At 40.8% G+C, this 22,266-nt stretch overlaps 2 protein-coding genes across 25 annotated transcripts in view; one reads left to right on the top strand and one right to left on the bottom strand.

Moving 5' to 3' along the window:
• The window catches only part of LOC138764999 (ankyrin repeat and SAM domain-containing protein 1A-like), a 335,613-nt gene extending 318,196 nt beyond the window's left edge, over positions 1 to 17,417 (bottom strand). For 18 of the 24 annotated variants that reach the window (XR_011358405.1, XR_011358406.1, XM_069941579.1 and 15 more), the window contains exon 1: positions 17,161 to 17,417. Coding sequence is in view for 21 of the 24 variants with exons in the window: in XM_069941579.1 (XP_069797680.1) it covers positions 17,161 to 17,303 (143 nt within the window). In the remaining 3 variants the exon portion in view is untranslated. Of the gene's footprint in view, positions 1 to 15,350; positions 15,442 to 17,160 lie in introns of those variants that run through there. The other 6 variants (XM_069941574.1, XM_069941591.1, XM_069941593.1 and 3 more) reach the window with 3 other exon arrangements.
• Positions 1,706 to 4,904, top strand: LOC138765000 (influenza virus NS1A-binding protein-like). Its single transcript, XM_069941595.1, has one exon. The coding sequence runs from the start codon at positions 2,102 to 2,104 to the stop codon at positions 4,019 to 4,021; it is 1,920 nt and encodes a 639-aa protein (XP_069797696.1). The 5' UTR covers positions 1,706 to 2,101; the 3' UTR covers positions 4,022 to 4,904.
• Positions 17,418 to 22,266: the final 4,849 nt, after the last annotated feature.

Genomic DNA, 22,266 nt, shown 5'->3' with positions numbered 1-22,266 from the left:
TATACCTCCAACTGCTCAGCAGAAGTTTTTGCATTTTTCTCATTACTGTTAACTTTACAATTAATCAAACTACATCTTAATTACAACTGTTAAATCTGTCCAATAAATGACAGGAATAGAATATTTGACTTTCTGAGCATCGTAAAAAAAAACATTATCTTCTCCCACAACTTTTAATATCTGTGAAATGTCCAGAGCATTTAAAATTCAATCAATTGATGTTGCAAAGTTTTTTTGTCCAAAAGGTGTGAGCTTATTGTTTGAATTATTATGAGCTCCCGTTGTTGTAAAATAGGATTATCACTCTATAGGCAGGAGGAACTGAATGGTTACAGTTAACATTTAACATTTCACACAAGCACAAGTCACAGCCCAGCAACAAATCGATACATTGGAAGAACTGAGGGAAGGCTTGTCACAGTCTGTTCCAGATTCGATACATTTGCAAAGACATTGTGATTTTTGCAGGGGAGAACTATTTTGACGGCTGAAGAGAAAGCAGCCTTTGAATCAGCTCTTGTGGCCAGACATTCTATGGAATTCAGAGCAAACATGCTCTGTGAATGACTGGGACATTTCGGTGGATTGACCTGTGCCACGAAGGTCTTTTGGGATGCAAAGTGCTGCATTTTGATTGTGACTAACAGTGAAGTTACTTGGAAAGACTTGGAAGTTTTGTGGATGGTGCTCAGTTCGAGACTTGCCTACAAAAGGACCAGGAGCGTTATGACCACAGCTCGTGTGGATGGACTTTTCTTCAAAGGCAACACAAGGTGAATTCATGAGACTGTCGCAGCCAAAACTCCAGTCTCCCCATCAGTGAACATTCATTCTGGGCATCAAATTTCAAAAGGCCTCTGCTTAAACACTGAACTTGAAAGACTGAATTCGACTAGTCATTTTCTAGATTTTGGCCTGGACTGTAATGGTTTAGCTATATCATACACACATACATTAGACACCTGCACATAGCTGGGGATAGATTTAGTGTTAAGGATAGTTTAAAAATTAAGACTATAGTTTAGGAGTTAGAAATAAATCTAGTGTTTTAAAATTAAACACTGTTTCATTATCTATTGCTGCTCATTACATGAGGTTCATAACAATTATTTTTTAATTACTGGTTAATTAACCTCTTATCCCTGGAGATACAAAGGCACCATTGAGTTGCAAAAAAAGGTGAATTAGAATGATTGCAGTACAGAAACTTCCAACACGGTAAGACAAATTGAAGTGGAAATTGAGTAGTGATCCAAAGTCTCAGATTATGAATTTGGTCAGGTACTCAGAAAGCAGAGCCTGCAAATACAAATTTATCACTGACAAAGTTAACAAGAAATATATTTCTCCAAAGTGTGGAAACAATGGGAACTCACTATCACCATGAATAGTTGATGCTGGTAAAGCAATGCAAAAAATAAGACTGGACAAGTGTATTAAGGGAGAAACACAATGGCACACGTCTTTGTCAATTTGTATGACAATCGCATTATTCAGGTAATGCTGTGACTCGGAACAGCCAGAACAATTTACATCAGGTGATCCACGATCAGTGTATCCAAGCAAATCTGTAGCAGTGAATTAGTGTTCCAATGACATTAATCAAAACTAACAATTTTTCATCTCACTGCCCATTCTTTTTGCTTGCTGACTGTACAGAAGCTCTGCATCTGCAAATGCCTCAAATTACAAAATGCTCGGTTGGAGGTGGTGCGTTGCTGCTGTAATTCACCGGGGTGAGGGCGCTCAGCAGAGGACAGAACATTTACTTCATCAAATATGGTTCATATCGTCCGTTTCATTCCTAGAAAGGATAATATGCAAGACCATCGCAATAGAAACATACGTCTATAGCCTTGGTGAATTTTGGGACTCCATTTCACTGGTTGCAGGCCTAATTTTACTCACCACCATTTGAGGCTTCCCTTTATTGGATTCATCATTGCCCGCCTACACATTACATCATTTGGTTTCCAGAATTTAAAAAAAAAAGTTGGATTCAGCGTTCTTACAAACTTAAGTGCCTTCGCTTTTTGAAATCTATTCCCTCAATATTTTCTGAATTAAAAGTGTTAAGTTTCTCTACCCACAAGAAAAGGAAATGATCCCTAATGGATATTTAGTTTTTGAAGATGAAAATTTCATCGAGTCGTCTGTGGCCAAGCTCAATGCTCTGCGAAAAAGTGGACAGTTCTGTGATGTGAGACTCCAGGTCTGTGGACATGAGATGCTGGCTCATAGAGCTGTCCTTGCATGCTGCAGCCCCTATTTATTTGAAATTTTCAATAATGACAGTGACCCCCATGGATTTTCTCATGTGAAATTTGATGACCTCAATCCAGCTGCAGTTGAAGTGTTGATGAATTATGCCTACACTGCACAGCTAAAGGCAGATAAAGAGCTTGTTAAAGATGTGTATTCAGCTGCCAAAAAATTGAAGATGGACAGAGTGAGACAGGTATGTGGTGATTATATACTAACCAGGATGGATGTCCAGAATTGTATTTCTTATCGTAACTTTGCCAGTCAAATGGGAGACTCCCGGTTGTTAAGTCAGATTGACAGCTGCATTCAAGAGAATTTGTTGGAAATTTCAGAACAGGATGAATTCTTAAAACTTCCACGATTAAAGTTGGAGGTAATATTGGAAGAAAATGTTTGCTTGCCAAGCAATGGTAAAGTTTGCACAAAGGTAATCAACTGGGTGCAACGTAGTGTCTGGGAGAATGGAAAGAACCTGGAAGATCTGATGGAAGAGGTTCAAACCTTGTACTACTCTGCTGATCACAAACTGCTTGATGGGAGCGTACTAGATGGACAGGCTGAAGTGTTTGGCATTGATGATGACCACATTCAGTTTGTACAGAAGAAGTCTCCGCGGGAGAGCAGTAACCATCAGATATACAGCAGCACCTCTGGAAATTTGTCTACACAAGTGCAAACAAACAAACATGAGTGGAAAATCATTGCCTCTGAGAAAACATCAAGTATGACATATCTGTGCCTGGCTGTTCTAAATGGAGTTCTATGTGTCATCTTTCTTCATGGCCGCAACAGTCCACACAGTTCGCCTGTCACCACTCCATGTCTGGTGAAGAGTATAAGTTTTGAGGTTCAGGCTGAAGATGACAGACTCCTCTCCCCCATGCAGTATGCTCGCTCTGGTCTGGGAACAGCAGAGCTTAATGGCAAGCTTGTTGTTGCTGGTGGCTATAATCGTGAGGAATGCTTGCGAACAGTAGAGTGCTATGATCCTGCAACAGATGGATGGACCTTTATTGCTCCAATGAGGACACCGCGGGCACGATTTCAGATGGCAGTGCTCATGGGTCAGTTGTATGTAACTGGAGGATCGAATGGCCACTCGGATGAACTTTGCTGCGGTGAGACTTACAATCCCAACACTCGTGATTGGACTCCAGTGCCCGAGCTTCGTACCAATCGCTGTAATGCAGGTGTTTGTTCACTGAATGGAAAACTGTACATCGTTGGTGGTTCTGATCCATATGGACAAAAAGGATTAAAAAATTGTGATAGCTTTGATCCGGTCTCAAAAATCTGGACAAATTGTGCTCCTCTGAATACACGAAGACATCAGGCTGCTGTATGTGAACTGGATGGCTACCTATATGTGGTTGGAGGTGCAGAGTCATGGAATTGCCTGAATACAGTGGAGCGTTATAATCCAGAGAACAACACTTGGACTTTGGTTTCACCCATGAACATGGCTCGCCGTGGATCAGGAGTAGCTATCTACAATGGAAAGATTTTTGCAGTTGGAGGTTTTGATGGAACCCGTGCACTCAACTGTGTTGAGATGTATGATCCTACCAATAATGAATGGAAGATGATGGGAAGTATGATATCAGCAAGGAGTAATGCTGGAGTTGCTGCAGTGAATGGACTCCTTTATGCTGTGGGAGGCTTTGATGGCAATGAGTTTCTGAACAACCTAGAAGCATATGATCCAGAAAGCAATGAATGGAGTCCATGCACCCGATCAAACATGCCCAATTTATAAAGTTTAGTATTTCCTTTGCAGCTTAAATTTAGTGATTTGTGTTGTACTTTTTTTTTTTTGCAAGGATTGTGGTAAGAAAGAGAGACTTGCACTGTTGGATGTTTATGGTTGGGTGCAAGTTTCGAGGATAAATTGAAGCATGGTCTGGAGTTTTATGTAACAAATCTTTGGGTTTTCTTATAATTAAATTGAGCTGTAAATACTATTATCCAAGGGTGGAAGTACATTTGTGTTTTCCTAATGGGTATTTGGCGAAATGCAAACCTGGTGTGCTGGAAATTTTCCTTTCAAAATTTGGAAAATAGGAAAAGTTTGTTTTCAATGGAGCTTCCCCAGAATTTTGTTTTGCAACATTTGCACATTGTCTCATCATGAAGTTATCAGTTTGGAGAAATAACATGGTAAACTTGGGTATTGTAAGGAAGGGGGTGTGACAAGGTTTTGGAGAGGCAGGATCCTATTTCCTACCTTGTTTTTCTTTCCAGGTCCATCCTTGAGTTTAAAAAGATACGGTTAAGCTGACACCTGCAATTTAAGCAGTTTTGTTTTGACCACCTTTTTTATAAACAATTTTTATACTTGGATGAAAATGCATTAGAAAAAAAAATTTGTCTGGAAACTAAAACTATAATCAAATTAAATTACAATTTGAGGTGCCAGAGTGGGACATGCACAATTCTCCTTGAAAGAGTTCTTAATGTTTGCCTCTGCTATAACTTATTGTAGTATTCTGTAAATGCTTTAACTTGATAAATTTTCAAATGTATACTTCTGTTAGAATTGACAAGTGAAGGATTGAAGAGCACCTGTGTGAAACTCTATTGTAACAAGCTATGTAGCTAACATTCCTAAAACAATAGACTCGGGCAATTAAATATTTTAATTGTTAAAAAAAAAAAAAAAAAAAAATTACAAAATGCTCAGTTAACTTCACATCTCCCAATGGATTTTCAAATCCAGTCTGTAAACTCTGAGATGTCACAATCAAGCAAGGTGAACTCGACACATCACTTATTTCCTCTGCTCACCAACTGATAACTTTAACTAAGATAAGAAGATATCCACGTATACGTTCCCTTTTAAAACTAATCAGATTTTCACAATTTCAACTTAGGCTGTGTCAATAACACCCATGAAACACGTGGAATATTTTAATAAGTTAAAGCTTGATTAAAAAATGCACATCTATACTTTTTAAATCTTTGAAAACAATTTCTTAGAAATGGCCTGGAAGAGCCAAGAATATCTTCATACCCACACTTCCAAATACAGGTTATTAAATACAAGTTGGAAGGGAGCACGGTAAATGCTTCCATCCTGAAAAACAGGACTGCTGAAACAAATCAGACACTTCGACCTCCTTGGCCCAATGATGGATGGATCAATTAAAAAGAGAAAAGAAATAACTTTAACAGTTGCAATCTCCATCAGTACCAGAGCACCACAAGGCTGTGTTCTTAGTCCCCTGCTCTACACTTACTACTGTGTGGCTGTGTACAACACTTTACAAGTTCGCTGACAATACCATGATAGTGAGTTGTATAAAAAGGGACAATGAGTCAGCATCCAAGAGGGAGACTGAAAACTTGGCTAAATAGTGCACCAACAACAATCTCACACTCAATGTCACCAAAACCAAGGAGCTGATTGTTGACTTCAGGAAGAGAAAACCAGATGTGTACGATCCAGTGATCATTGAGGGATCAGAAATGGAGAGGGTGAGGAAATTTAAGTTCTTTGGAATCACTATCGCAGAGGATCTTTCCTGGACCCAACACACAAATGACCGTTTAAAAGAAAAGCATATCGGCACCTCCATTTCTTCAGGAGTTGAGAGGTTTGGCATGACATTGGAAACGCTGGTAAATATCTACAGATCTGTGGTTAAAAAGTGTAATGACTGTGACTGCATCATGGTCTGGTATGGAGACCCCAATGCCCCAGAGTGAAGAGCCTTGCAAAAGGTAGTGGACACAGCCCAGGTCATCACAGCGAAATAAGTGGTAATTTGGCTCTGCCTGCAGGAAAAGGAATCTCAGGGTTACATTTGATGTCATATATGTCCTCTGACAATAAATCAAAATTTAATTATGCAACAAAACAAAAAGCACTGTTTCAATAGAATAGATAGATTGGTGGAGATCCTGGAGTAGCGCTTCAACTGAGAAGTGAAGGACTTCAATCTGTACCTTCTGCATTAAGAAGAGAGCACAGCCAAGTTGATGAGGATCCTTTATCATGATTGTTTACCTTATTGAGATTTACCTTATTGAGACATATAGATGTTTCAGATTCAGAATTTATTGTCATGAACAGGCCACAAAATGTGTTGTTTTACAGCAGGATTCCAGTTGCAAATTTGTTGATGACTTTTAAAATGTGCCTAGCCACAGTCATGGGTGCAGAGCAAGTACAACAGCTGGCGAAGCACATTCTTGAGGTGTGTGCTTTGATCGTCAGTGAGGAGGAGACGTTGTTTCCGATTCGCACTGAATGTGGTCTTCTGATGAGAAGGTCAAGGATCTAATTGCAGAGGGGGATGCAGAAGCCCAGGTTTTAGAGCTTGTTGAGTAGCTCTGAGGGCATGATCGTGTTAAAAACTGAGCTGCAATTAATGAATTAATGACGTAGTGTTGCTATTGTCTAAGTGACCTTCATGGAGATGAGTGGAGTGCTAGTATTATTGCACCTGCAGTGGAGCGATCATGACGGTATATGAATTGCAGTGGGTCTTGATCTTCACTGAGGTATGAATTAATTCTGGCCATGACCAACCTCTCAAACATTTCATCACAGTGGATGTGAGTGCTCCTGGGCTATAGTCATTGAAGCAACTCAATTTGTGCTTCTTGGGCACCAAAATGATTAAATTTAGACATACAGCATAGTCACAGGCCATTTCAGCCCACAAGTCCGCGTTGCCCAATTTACACCCAATTAACCTACAATCATTTGGAACAGTGGGAGGAAACGGAGCCTCCAGGGGAAACCCACGCAGACATGGGAAGAAAAACTCCTTCCAGACAGCGCAGGATTCAAACCATGGTCCTGATCGCTGGCACTGTAAAGGCAATGTGCTAAACGCTATGCCAACCACGTTATCCCAATGAGATGAGTTTCAATGAGATTCCCCCTCATTCTTCTAAATAAACGCTCCTCATAACACTGGACAACAAAGATTTTTCTGCCTGGACATTATATTTCATGGATTTTGGACTGCTGATTGAGAACATCACCTTTACATTTTCCTATCATGTACCATTTTTATATATAACTTTTTTTGTGATTTCCTATCATATTTTAAGCCCACAAAATATTGCAGTAAACATGCAAAATATGTCTACTTCAACCCTACAAAACCATGAAGCTAAATCACATTTGGACTTCTTCCCTGTTGATCTTGGTGCACTCAGTGACAAACATGTTAAAAGATTTGACCAGGACATGGTGACCATGGAAAAGCTGTACCTGCATTAGGGCGTCTGGAATCCATTGATACTGGCCGACTATTGTTAGACACTGACAAAAGACGCGTCAGTAGTGGAGTACAAACTGTGGCAAAATATCTTTTAGGTCAGTTGAACTCCTGCAATGAGTCAGTATCATTATGCAATTAAGCATGCTAAATTCAATCAAAGTTAACGTGATGTTTCTCTCACTTGCAATGTGTGATACAGTAAATCTGAAATTATCTGTGTTCAGTGAAGTTGTCGATCATAATCCCCGATTCTTTTTTCAGGAAGCAAACCTTTGGAAAAAATTTGTTGTCTAGTGTAACCCTTTCGTTTTCTGAATCTTCCTTATGAACCTCCTCTGAACTCTCTCCAATGTCATCACATCCTTTCTTAAATGAGGAGCTCAACACCACTCACAATACTCCAAGTGAGCTCCCACCAGTGCCTTATAAAGCCTCAACATCAATATTCCATTCCTCTTTTTTAATATTTTATTTAAAATTTTCTCCATACAAGCAGTAGTCAAATTTGATACATTAATACAAATTACAAATAGAAAATCAAACTAAAACTGCATACATGATGGCATCTCATTCCCCCTCAAAATATTTCCCCCCCAAAACCTCCAGAATAGTTCATATGAAAATAAAATATAGTTATATCCATGCCATCTGATTTGATACCATACGTATCTGATTTCCAATTAACAGCAATACATTTCCTTGCCACTCCAATTTTAACAAATTCTAATTGGGATAGTGACAACTTTAGTTAATATCTTGTTCCTTCGATACTTCCTAATAAAAATAAATCTGCATTTTGTGGAAATACGATACCTGTAGCTTGTTCCAAAAGGTTTACCAAGTCCAATCAAAAGGATCTTACCTTGGAACAGGATCAAGTTGAATGTAAATCTTCACATCTGAAACATTGGTCTGTTAAGTCTGATTTCAATCTATTCAATTTTTGTGGTGCAAGATATAACTTAAGATATACTAATCTATATTTTACATTAATAGTGTTAATCATATCATCTCTACAAAGATCTACCCATCTTTTCAAATCTTTTGAGATATTTAAATCCAGTTCCCACCTCTGTCTAGATTTAGGAACTCCACGGTTAGAAATATTCTATTCCTCTTGAAATGAATGCCAGGATTGCATTTGCCTTCTTCACCATCGACTCAACATACAAGTTTACCTTCAGGCTATCCTGCACAAGGACTCACAGGACCCTTTGCGTCTGGACATTTTCAACATTTCCCCCCCCCCACCACCATTTAGAAAATGATCTATTTGTTTTTTTTCTACCAAAGTGCATGACCATACACTTGCTGACATTGTACAGTATTTCAATTGTCACCTCTGCCCATTCTCTAAACCCAAGTCTGACTGTAGCCTGTTTCCTACCTGCCTTCGTATCTTGGCCACAAATCAATTCACTCCATCATCTAAATCATTAATATATAACATAAAAAGAACCAGCCCCAACACCTGTGGAACACCACTAGCAACTGGCAGCCAACCAGAATATAATCCCTGTATTCCAATTCTGCTCTGCCCACATGAGTATATTTTTGTTATACCATGTATTCTTATCTTGTTAAGTAGCTTCATGTGTGGCACCTTGTCACAAAAATCCAAATACACAACATCCACTACATCTCCACTGTTGAGCCTACTTGTCACTTCAAAGAATCACAATAGATTTGTCAGGCAAGATTTTCCCTTAAGGTAACTATGGTGGCATGTGAATCCAAGTACTTCCTAACTTCATCTTTGACAAACAACTCCAACATCCTCCCAACCATTGACATCAGGCTAACCAGTTTATAATTTCCTTTCAGCTGCCTCACTCTCTTCTTGAATAATGGGTGGCATTTGCCATTTTCCAGTCCTCCAGCACCGTACCAGAATCTATTGATTCCTGAAAGGCTATTACTAATGCCGCAACAATCTACCATTACTTTGTGTCAGAACCTGAGAGTACAATCCACCTGAACTGGAAGACATCCACCACAAGACCATTCAGCTTTCTGAGTCCCATTTCCCTTGAAATAGTAACTGCACTCACTTCCCTACCACGGTAGTGGGATGGCAAATTTTGACTAACCGGCTGCATCACAGCCTGGCAATGGGGACACCAATACCCCTGAGCATAAAACCCTCCCAAAAAGGTAGTCGAAACTGCCCAGAACATCACAGGCAAAACCCTCCCCACTGTTGAGAACATCTACGGGTAATGCTGCTATCGGAGAGAAGTGACCTCATCCTGTTGAATCTAATTTGTGATTACTCTACAGAATTGTTTTTTTAAATATATAGATGGCTGAATGGCTGAATGAAAATAATAATCCTATCCAAACAAGGTCTGATACAAGTTTGGCACAATTTTTTTTAAATTGTTTTTCAGTTGTAAAACTTTGAAAATCTTGGCCCTGAATTGATTCACCCGTACTCACTTTTAACCAGTTAGCCATCCATCCTGCTATTCATACCCAATATCCAGATGGTCCTACCATATTAATTAGGCTATGGGAGACATTAAAACAGGATGTTATTCAATGTAAATTTTGTATTCTCCTTTTATTTTAAACTTTGTGATTATGTCAAACAAATCTTGCATCCTGTTAATACCAATTCAGAGTGATGTATTTTTTTTTGCTGTTTCACTATTGTCCAGGTTTGTATCCAGTTCATCCCTTGCCAGCTCTCATCTCACCTTTCGAATTTACATCAAATTCTGAGACAATTTTACACTTCCATTTCAATTTAATTCTTTGACTTCATTCACCAAGTCCATATCCATGAAATTGAATAAGAGTCAGCCACCTGGTCCATTGAGCCTGCTCTGCCATTCAGTAAGACCACGGCTGATCTGCCCATGGACCCAGCTCCACCTACCTGCCTTTCTCCATAACCCTCAATTCCCTTTCTGTGCAAACATTTAGTGCATCTTAAATATATTTAATGAGATAGCTCTCCTGCTTCTTTGGGCAGAAAAATTCCCCAGATTCACTACACCTTGAGAAAAGGTGTTCTTCCTCATCCTAGTCCTAAATCTCCCGCTCCAAACCTTAAGACTCTGTCCCCAAGTTCTTGTCTCACCTACAGTTGAAATACTGTCACTTATCTGTCGCTTTCATTATCTTATGTTTTTCTAAGATCCCCTCTCATGCTTCTGAATTCCAGTGAGTATAGACATTATCTCCTCTCATTGGCTAACTTCCTCATCTCCAAAATTAATCTGATGAACTGCAGAGAAACCCTAATTCTACGTGCCCCGATTGAACGCGCATTTGGATATAACGTGATGAGTCATTGGACTCAGGTGTCAGGCTGTCAGCAGGAGCGGGGACCTCAGACAAAATGCAAGTCAAGTGAAACCCTGATCTAGCATGACCCTGCAATTTTCACGATGAGATTTTATGGACCCCCAATGATTGCTTTAGAACAGGGTTTCACCGTACCTCTCCAAAACCAGTATATCTTTTCAAATAAGGAGATGCGTGCAGTTTCCTTTCTGCACCTGCAAACTAACATTTTGCAGTTCACGTACAAGCAATCCCAACATCATGCTGTAATCGGTCACCATTTAAATAGCAATTTGATCTTCCAAAGTGAATAACTTTTCATTAATCAACATTGCATTTCATCTGCCAGACCCTTGCCCACTCACCCAACCGATCCACATCTCTCTGCAGACTCAACACAATTTGTTTTTCCACTTGGGTATTCTTCCTCTCAAATTTTCATTGAATTATTTTTGCAAGCCTCTCCATTGACAATAATGTTCCTCTCTCAATGTTCCAACACACAACTTGCCATTATTGGTATTTTCCTCAAATTCCATAATCCCACAAATTAGGTTTTACTGCTCACGACCAATTTGATCATGAATCAAATTTCTTCCCTTCTCAGATATTTACTTTAAATTCATTTTCATAAACATTTTTTTATCATTTACATCTGTGCTCCATCCCACATTCTTCAACACATTAATGAGATTAAAAAGAGAAGCACTTGATCAACTTCATGTACACAATGTTAGAAAAAGAATCTGAACATTCAAAAGAAACCAAAAACCTTTCATCAACCTCTTCTAACCAATCTCTGCTTATGTGACATAGGAAACGCTGGCAAATTTCAACAGATGTGTGGTTGAAAACATGCTAACCGAGTACATCACAGTCTGGTATGGAGATACCAATGCCCCCCGAGCAGAAAGCCAGCAAAAGATAGTGGACACATGCCATGACATGACAGGGAAAGCCTTCCCCATCATTGTGAACATCTACAGAAAACATTGGCATTGGAGAGCAACAGCAATTATCAAGGATCCACATTACTTAGTACACACACTTTTCTCATGGCCACCATCAGGAAAGAAGTACCACAAGACTTGCACCACCAGATGCAGGACAGCTGCTCCCCCTCCACCATCTGACTCCTCAACAACAAACTCAATCAGGGACTCATTTAAGGACTCCAACTTTGGAACTTTATTGATTTTCTTTTCCTCTTTGTATTGCACAGTTTGTACACATTTATTTACATCTATAGGTTGAGTAGTTTTGTGTGCACTACCAATAAGTGGTAATTCTGCCTCACCCGCAAGAAAAAAAGAATCTCAGGGATGTATGTGATGTCATGTATGTGCTCTGACAATAAGTTTGGTTTTTACTCATTTCCCTAGCTCTAATTTTCCCATTTATTCCATGACCCCCAACATACTAGAAGCTCCCCTAGCCAGAATAATAATAATTTTTATTACCATTTATCATGATCCACATGGATTTGATTTACTAACAATTGAATCACTTTCTTCCACTGGCATTATCCTTGCATATTCTTTCTTTGGCTTGGCTTCGCGGACGAAGATTTATGGAGGGGGTAAAAGTCCACGTCAGCTGCAGGCTCGTTTGTGGCTGACAAGTCCGATGCGGGACAGGCAGACACGGTTGCAGCGGAAAATTGGTTGGTTGGGGTTGGGTGTTGGGTTTTTCCTCCTTTGCCTTTTGTCAGTGAGGTGGGCTCTGCGGTCTTCTTCAAAGGAGGTTGCTGCCCGCCAAACTGTGAGGCGCCAAGATGCACGGTTTGAGGCGTTATCAGCCCACTGGCGGTGGTCAATGTGGCAGGCACCAAGAGATTTCTTTAGGCAGTCCTTGTACCTTTTCTTTGGTGCACCTCTGTCACGGTGGCCAGTGGAGAGCTCGCCATATAACATGATCTTGGGAAGGCGATGGTCCTCCATTCTGGAGACGTGACCCATCCAGCGCAGCTGGATCTTCAGCAGCGTGGGCTCGATGCTGTCGACCTCTGCCATCTCGAGTACTTCGACGTTAGGGATGAAAGCGCTCCAATGGATGTTGAGGATGGAGCGGAGACAACGCTGGTGGAAGCGTTCTAGGAGCCGTAGGTGGTGCCGGTAGAGGACCCATGATTCGGAGCCGAACAGGAGTGTGGGTATGACAACGGCTCTGTATACGCTTATTATAGCTGATCCAACTCCACTTTTCCCTTTGACTCTATATTTTTTTTAAAAAGTGAATATTTCATTTCTAGTCCTTACTTCTTGGTGTCTATGGAGACCAGCCCCTTTTCACAAATCTATTAAATGGCTTTGGATCAAATCTGCCAATTTGCTCAAGCAGTAATTTCTGTATTTAGTTTTCAGATTCTGCTGCTTATCTCAATGAATCTGTTCATTATTCTCTTGCTGTTGCTCCAAAATTGATAGCAACAAACAGATTCTTTCCCCCTCCCTCCCCCGTTTCCAAATTCCTCTCCTGCCACCAAGATGCTGGTACCCTGGTACCTCGTATCTACCAAATTCTCAACTGCAAAGAACATTTCTATTCCACTTTTTCCTCTGACATATTCTGAACCCTTCGACTTTGGCCTCCTTTTCCCTGTCTTTCTCCTTTACACCATGAGTAGAAAGTAAAAACATAAAGCTGGAGAAACTCAGCAGATCAAGCAATGTCCTTTACATAGCAAAAGTAAAAATACATAACTGATGTTTCAGGCCTGAGCTCAAGCCCGAAACATCAGTTATGTATTTTTCAGACAGGTCATTTTGTATTCATGGTCAACTAGTCTTGAGTTCTGAACAAAGATATCTCAAAATGCATACCAAAAAAACCAGAGATCTTCCTTCTAAGTAATAAAAGAAATAAAGAACTTGGACTCGATTTGGATGGAGCACAAAAAAAATTTATGATGATAGCCCTAGCTGTAGCAAAAAAAATGTATTATGTCAACCTGGAAATTAGAAGACAACCTGAGAATACAGCAATGCCACATAGAAATAAATAAATGGAAAAAATAACATAATTTAAGAAATAACATCACAATATTCGAACAAATATGGGAACCACACATAAAACACAATAGAGAAATCCTACCACGGACCTCCACCACCTAAAATGACAGAAGGAGAAGACAACGAAATGAACTGACCCAGTATGTAAAAGTAGAAGACTCAAATTTCTTGTTTATTTTTATTAAGTGACTACATTGTTTAACAGGTTTAATGTATCATATAGATTGAACTTTGAATAAATGGGGAGGGGGGATGAGGGAGGGAGGGAAGGGAGGGGGGGGAAAGGGGAGAAAATGACACTGTATATATTCAAGAGAAAAATGTCTGTATGTATTTTGGTCAGTATGGTTCATAGTGTGAAAAATAAAAAAATTTTTAAAAATGGTTGATGTTGAAAGGATAACTTCGGCATCATGTTTACAAACAAAACTAACTGGTGAAAACAGTCAGGCAGCCTTTGCAGTGAGGGAAAGTTAACATTTCAGGCTGAAGACCTTTTCTCAGATCAGATGCTGCCAACCTGGAGTATTTATCGTACTTTCTGCTTAATTTCATAATTCCAACATCTATAGTCTTTTGCTTGGAGTAATCTGATGGTTTTAGCTACTGAAGCTCGTGTTGTAGACAATCTCACACAGAAAACAAAGTTATCCTTCTAAAAACAACCATATGAGCAGACATGTATTTTTAGGGATCTTTGTTCAGAACTCAAGACCAGTTGACCATGAATACAAAACCAGAATCCTCCTCATGTCACTGCATTGCACAACATATACAGCCTAAAAACAGAGAATGTTTTTGCTCATTCATTTTATATAAAACAAAGTATACCTTTCAAAATTAATATTACCTCAGAATCTTCATGAAATCTTTATTAAAAAGTTATGTATCTATAAATACTAAAGATGGCACATCCTCAGCAATGGGAGAAACAAAATAATTTGGAAAGACTTAAAGATAGTTTCCTCTCCAGATACACACTTTTTTTAAAATTTGTATTACTGACTCCCACCCAGTAGGGCCTTCATTTACCCAACTCAACACACGTGTGAAGAATTGTTTAACGGATCAGATTAAATTGACAATTGTAATAATTTTGAACCAATGTAACATTATCAAAGAATTGATCAAATCACACTTTTATAAACAAATGTCACGCAATTTCAAAATACTTTGAGTTTTTAATAAAACAAAACTGGAATCGACCAATAACTGTTGTTTCTGGTGTTTCACTCGAATGTGACCACAATCTCTTTCAACCAGCTAAACAGCATTATTAGTGTTGCACCTCAAATTCATATATTAACCCATCAAATGATGTATATATTTTTTCTTCAAAAAGAAACCCCACTTCCATGATTTTATCATCCTTGCCACAAGAAATAGGGCTAACTCATATCAGTATAATTTTCTTCAAAAAAAAAAAACCCCACTTCCATGATTTTATCATCCTTGCCACAAGAAATAGGGCTAACTCATATCAGTATAATTTCATGGCTGGCTTTGGGATCCTAGAATTAAAATAAACTAACCAAAGAACACGACTCACCACAGCAAATAACGAATATGCCTCTTGTGATGCAAACAAGTAAACCATTCTTCAATTCTTAAATTTCAATGGCCTTTCCACACCTGTCATTTTTGCAGTGAGGTACACCAAGCTAGAATAACAAATTCTCTTTTAACAAATGTATGTGCAGATTCAGAATATTGTTGGAATACAGGTGCAAATGTCAGAAGCAGGATGAGCTGATCTCATGTGCTCTGACAGAGGGAGCAAACTGAATTTTCACCCAGAAATTAAACAGTGATTAAAGATCAAGATTCAAAATTGTTACAGAATAACAATTCCCCAGCATTAATAAATATTTTGGACTTAACTTTATATTGGACTCAAATTATCCTGAAACAGACAGACTCACATAAAAGCAAAACTCATGATCAACCAAAAGCTATCCAGCAGTCGACTCCACAAAATCCCTTTGTCAAAATGGTGAAACGCTTCCATGTATCTTATGTGAAAAATACAACAGTTTCAAAGAAAATTCATAACATAACTAACCCAAAGCCCAAAGCCACATTATGATGATGTGGTAGAAAAACACAATTTTTTCTGGTCTAAACACACAAAAATACCAACACCATTTACATTTAATACCACAACACTGCCCTTAAAACCTATGTGAACCAACTGGTTGAAGCCTTTGCAGTAGCTTTTAAAAAAACTATGAAAATACAAATGCCCCAATGATTCATCTCAAGATGAATCCAGCTCCCTCTGAAAACTTTTTTTTAAATGATCACTTTTGGTCTCTATTTAGATACTGAAGCAGTGTGTTTTTCTATCACTCGCTCTCTTTTTTTTTGGTTGTTTGTGTTTGTCCTTCTCGGTTTATTTATTTTAACTGCAACACTGAAATCACATTGTGGTAAGCTGGTCCAAAGGGGGAGAATGATTAAATTAATGATTTCCTATTTCAACAATACAAGGGAGACCCAGTGTGCCGGCGTGGAGCGTCAACCTCAATCAGATCCAAGAGTAGATTCAACTGCTCCATCCCCCCCCCCCCCCCCACCCTCCGGCAATCTCGCAGACAGCGCTGCGAGTGAACGATGTGCAAGCCCAACAACAACAAAAAATAATTCCTCCCCTTTTTTTACAAAAAAAGTAGATCACGAAGTCAACGACCTTGACATATAAATTACCAAGCATGGAAAGCAAAGCAGCAAGTTACAGAGACCAGGATTACAACCATTTCCTCACGCCTTCAACTTCAACATTTATTACTCATGGCAGATTACACAACTCTTGTCACTCCAAGAAACCAAAACCGCTCCCCCTCCCCTCCTCCTCCCCAACCCTCCCTCCTCCCCCTCCCCTCTTCCTCCTCCCCTCCTTCCCTCCCTCCCTCCCTCCTCCCCTCCCTCCTCCCCTCCTTCCCTCCCTCCTCCCCCCTTCCCTCCCCCCTCCCCTCCTCCCCTCCCCCCTCCCTCCCTCCCCTCCTTCCCTCCCTCCTCCCCTCCCCTCCTTCCCTCCCCTCCTTCCCTCCCCTCCTTCCCTCCCCTCCTTCCCTCCCCTCCTTCCTTCCCTCCCTCCTCCCCCTCCTTCCTTCCCTCCCTCCTCCCCCTCCCCTCCTCCTCCCTCAGTCACTTCTCTTCTGACATTGAACCCGTTTCCTATCTGCATTTGTTTCTAAATGCGAAGTGGTTACACACACACACACACAAGACGATGTGATGCGACCCCCCCCCCCCAACCCAACCCAACCCAGCCCAACCCAACCCAGCCCAGCCCGGGCCCAGCCGCCCCCTCCTCACCCTGCTCCTCGCTCGAGTCCCAAGTTCCTGCCGAAACCCACCTGAGAAGGTTGGAAAGCTGCGGCAGGGACACGGTTCCGCCACCGGCGCCCGCCGACAGCCGATGCTTGCCGCTGAGCAGCTTCTCCACCACGGCCACATTGCCGGTCCTCGCCGCTTCCAGCAGCTCCTGCTCTTTGCCCATCGGATCGGGTCGGGTCGGGTCGGGTCGCCCTCACACTCGCCGAACCACCATTCGCGAACCCTCCTCCCGTCCCGTCCACTCCAGCCTGAAAGTCAAGTCGGCGCAAGCGCAAACCCTTCCCCTCCCCGCGCCGCGCCAGCAGCAAGGCGCACGCATGCGCACGCTTGCCCAACCCGGAGCCTCGCTCCGGCCGTCTCTCTGCCCGGGAATTGAGGCACCAAGGTGTGCACCGGGGGGGGCGGGGAGCAGGGTTTCCCATTGATTTCTATGACAATGCAACGGTCAGGTTCAAAACTGGGTAATATCAAGAATCACAAAACTGCAGGTGCACTTTGCGCAGTTCAGGATCTCCGCATTGCAAAATAATTCCCCATTGAATGAACGTCCACATCCTTCCAGCAAGGGGTAAACTTCACATCCATTCAGTTCGGGGTAACCTGCTGATGCCCCGCGGTTCTTCACAAGCAAAACGACTTAAACAAATCTATCGCCTGCATTGCAAATCCCCAGCGGAGTTGATTTGATTCCAGAAATGTCATATTTCGCTCAGCTGTTGGAACTGGACACTATTGAGAACTTTCAGATTTAGTGGTCGTTGGAAACCATCCACCCGCAGATCAGCCGAGGGGGGTCGGGATGGTGACGAGTCGGATGAGATACGACTTGGAATGACAGGGCAGAAACAGCGCTTCAGTCCAACAAGTCCACAAGAACTATCAGGCACTCTTTCTCCACTGATCGCATTGTGTTTTCCCCCACCTCCCATCAGCTCTCAGATTCTCACACTCAGGATCATTTATAGATGCCAACTAACCCATCATCCAACACAAAGGAGGAAACCAGAGCACCTACAGGGAGTACATGCAAACTCCTCACAGCCAACAACAGAAATCAGAATTGAACAAAGGGTCCACAAATATTTACGTACCCCAAATATAATCCTTTGCAGAGCGGAATTAATATCCTTCATCCCAGTCATTAATCTCAACAAACTGCTAGCCAAGGGATTGCCTAAGAGCGGTTACATTTTGTGGCCAGGAACTTTGCTGGTGACTTTGGCAGGAAACAGGATTTTGATGGGGTTCAATAAAATAGAGTAGGTGAATTGGCCTGAAGAAGGCATGACAATACCTTTACTTTCTAAGGCATGTCATCAAATACCCTATCAAACTCACTGTGGAAAGTATACAAAGGACTGCATCACAGCCTGGTTTCAGAATTAAACAGCTCAGGAATGCAGAAGGCTCAAGAAGAATCAAACATAGCCAGGTCTATCATAGCTCCAACCTCCACTAAATGCATTTGTGTGAGGTGCTGCCTTGGGAAGACAGTCAACATCACAAAGGATCCCCATCAGTTCTTGAACCTCTCGCGCTACACATATCAGAAGCTGCTTTGATACCACAAAAGAACTCTGCCCTATTGCTGTCACATTTTTTGCATTCAGATAACTGTCAATATTTATAAAAATGTATCTTTGTTGTGTATTTATTGTCTTTTTAATTTAACTAAATATTTGGTATTGTTATGTATTTTTTTAAACAAAGTGCCTGTACAGATGCAGCAAGTCAGAATTTCGATGCACACGTACACTGTGTGATGCATATGACAAAAAAAATCTATTTTATCATGGTCAAATGTTTTGTGGCCATATGCTCCCACTTTAATGGAAATATTGATTAATTCCTTTCATACAAAAGTGATACATGGAATGTTTCAATCATATTTTCAAATGTAAATCCTTTGGGATTTCATTTCCCATTGATACAAAATTTCAGTCAAATCATAACAAAATTAATTGACCAGACTCAGAATAAGTTCTGGAAAGGGCCATTTGCTCTCTTGAGTCTGCTCCACCATTCAATAGCTCACGACTGAAATACTTATTACAAGAATATAAGAAACAGGAGCAGGAGTAGGCCATCCAGCCCTTCAAGCCTGCTCTGCTTTTCACTAGCTGAATCTGATGGCTCATTTCCACCAACCTGCCTTTTCCCCATATCCCTAAATTCCCCTACTATGTAAAAATCTATCCAACTTTTTAAAGTATATTTACTGAGATAGTCTCCACTGCTTCAATGTACTGAATTCCACAGATTTCACTGCAATGAATTCCATAGATTCACTGCACTCTGGGAGAAGCAGTTCCTCCTTAACTCCATCCAAAATATGCTACCCTGAATCTCGAGGCTATGTCCTCTGTTTCTTGTCTCCTCCACCAATGCAAACAATTTACCTACCCCTATCTTATCTATGCCTTTCATAATTTTATGTTTTGAAAAGATCCCCTCTCATTCTTATAAATTCCAGCAAGTACAATCTCAGATGACTCAGTCTTTTGTCATTGGATAACTCCCCTCATTTCTTGAATCAACCTGATGAACCTCCTCTGCACCACATCCAAAGCCAGTGCACCTTTTCTCAAGTAAGGAGATGAGAATTGGTCTCAATAGTACCCTGTACAGTTGCAGCACAACCTCCTAAATTCAATCCCTCAAGAAATGAAGACCAACATTCCATGTGCTTTCTTGATAGCCTGCTGCACCTGCAAACTAACTTTTGCAATTCATGCATAAGTACTCCCAAGTCCTTCTGCATAGCAGCATGCTGCAATCGGTTGCCATTTAAATAATAATCTTCCAAAGTGAATAACCTCACATTTACCAATATTGTACTCCATCTGGTAGAACCTTCCCCACTGACTTAACCAATTTATATTTAACATATAACATAACATAACATAACAATTACAGCACGGAAACAGGCCATTAGGCCCTTCTAGTCCGCCCCGAACCAAACACCCCTTTCTAATCCCACCTCCCTGCACAATGCCCATAACCCTCCATCTTCTTCTCATCCATATACCTGTCCAACCTTTTCTTAAATAATACAATTGACTCCGCCGCCACTATTTCTCCCGGAAGATCATTCCACACAGCTACCACTCTCTGAGTAAAGAATTTCCCCCTCATGTTACCTCTAAACCTCTGCCCCTTAATTCTTAACTCATGTCCTCTTGTTTTAAACTTTCCTCCTCTTAACGGAAATAGTCTATCCACATCCATTCTGTCTATCCCGTTCATAATCTTAAATACTTCTATCAAATCCCCTCTCAACCTTCTACGCTCCAAAGAATAAAGACCCAATCTGTCCAATCTCTCCCCATACTCCAGATGCTTAAACCCAGGCAACATTCTGGTAAACCTTCTCTGCACTCTCTCCACTCTGTTTATATCCTTCCTATAATTAGGCGACCAGAACTGCACACAGAACTCCAAATTAGGCCGCACCAACGTCTTATACAATCTCAACATCACCTCCCAACTCCTATATTCCATGCAATGATTGATAAAGGCCAGCATACTAAAAGCCTTCTTCACCACCCTATTCACGTGAGTTTCTACCTTCAGGGAACGATGTACCGTCACTCCTAAATCTTTCTGCTCTTCTGTATTCCTCAATGCTCTCCCATTTACCACATATGTCCTATTCTGATTCTTCTTACCAAAATGAAGCACCTCACACTTATCAGCATTAAATTCCATCTGCCATTTTTCAGCCCACTTTTCTAAGCAGCCCAAATCCCTCTGCAATCCTTGAAAACCTTCTTCATTATCCACTATTCCACCTATCTTAGTATCGTCTGCATATTTACTAATCCAATTCACCACCCCATCATCTAGATCATTAATGTATATAACGAACAACAATGGGCCCAATACAGATCCTTGAGGCACACCACTGGTCACCGGCCTCCAACCTGACAGACAATTATCCACTACCACTCTCTGGCCTCTCCCTTTCAGCCAATGTTCAATCCATTTGACTATCTCAAAATTTATACCTAAAGACTGCACCTTCCTAACTAACCTTCCATGTGGTACCTTATCGAAGGCCTTACTGAAGTCCATATAGACAACATCCACTGCGCTACCCTCATCCACATTCCTAGTCACCTCTTCAAAAAATTCAATCAGATTGGTCAAACATGACCTTCCTCCCACAAATCCATGTTGAGTGCAGACTCTGCAGACTCTCCAGATACATGCACTATTTTCTTTCCCACTCAATTTAGTGTCATAGCAAACTGAGATACACTATACTCTGTCCCCTCTTCGAGAACATTAATGTATATCATGAACAGTTGAGGGCCCAGTACCAACCCCTGCGGCACACCATTCACCTCTGAATTCCAACCAGAAAAACACCATTGTATCCCAACTCTCTGCTTTCTGCTGGTTCACCAGTCCTCTACCATGTTAATACATCACCTCCAACACTCTGTATCCTTATCTTATGTATGTCTTTTATGCGGGAACTTATTGAATACCTTCTGGAAATCCAAGTAAACAACACCCTTCTGCTCCCCTCTATCTACCATGCCTGTTACATCCTCAAATAATTCCAGTAAGTTTGTCAAACAGAACTTGCCTTCGCTGAGTCCATGCTGCATCTGCCTGATAGTTCCGTTTTGCTACAGATGCCTCGCTATTTCTTTTTTAATTATGGCTCAATCATTTTCCCAACTATAGATGTTAAAGTAACTGGCCCATAGTTCCCTACTTTTTGCCTGCATCTCTAGTTTGAATAATGGTGTGACATTCACTGCTATTGGCCAGAGTCCAGAGAAATTTAGAAAGGCTTGGACCGCTCAGGGATAGTCAGCATGGCTTTGGGCGTAGGAAATAGTCTCATCAATTTAATTGTTTTTTGAAGAGAGGAATTAAAAATATTGACAAGGCAAAGCAGTAGATGTTATCTACATGAATTTGACAAAGGCCTTTGACAAGCTGTACATAGTCGGCTGATCTGAAAGGATAGATCCTGGGAATCCAGGGTGAGCAGATCTAGCTTTATAGTCAGAGTCAGAGGGTGGTAACGGAGGGCTTTTCTTTTCAGATTGGAGGTTAGTGACCACTGGAGAGTCGGAGAGTCACTGTTGGGTCCAATATTAGTCATCATA

The sequence above is a fragment of the Narcine bancroftii genome, chromosome 5 (genome assembly GCF_036971445.1).
Source record: "Narcine bancroftii isolate sNarBan1 chromosome 5, sNarBan1.hap1, whole genome shotgun sequence".
NCBI lineage: Eukaryota > Metazoa > Chordata > Chondrichthyes > Torpediniformes > Narcinidae > Narcine > Narcine bancroftii.
The sequence above is the reverse complement of the archived record's forward strand: the minus strand, read 5'-3'. Positions and strand labels throughout refer to the sequence as shown.

Excerpts from the sequence above, each read along its gene's own strand:
- LOC138765000 (XM_069941595.1), top strand. The coding sequence starts at position 2,102 with ATGATCCCTAATGGATATTTAGTTTTTGAAGATGAAAATTTCATCGAG.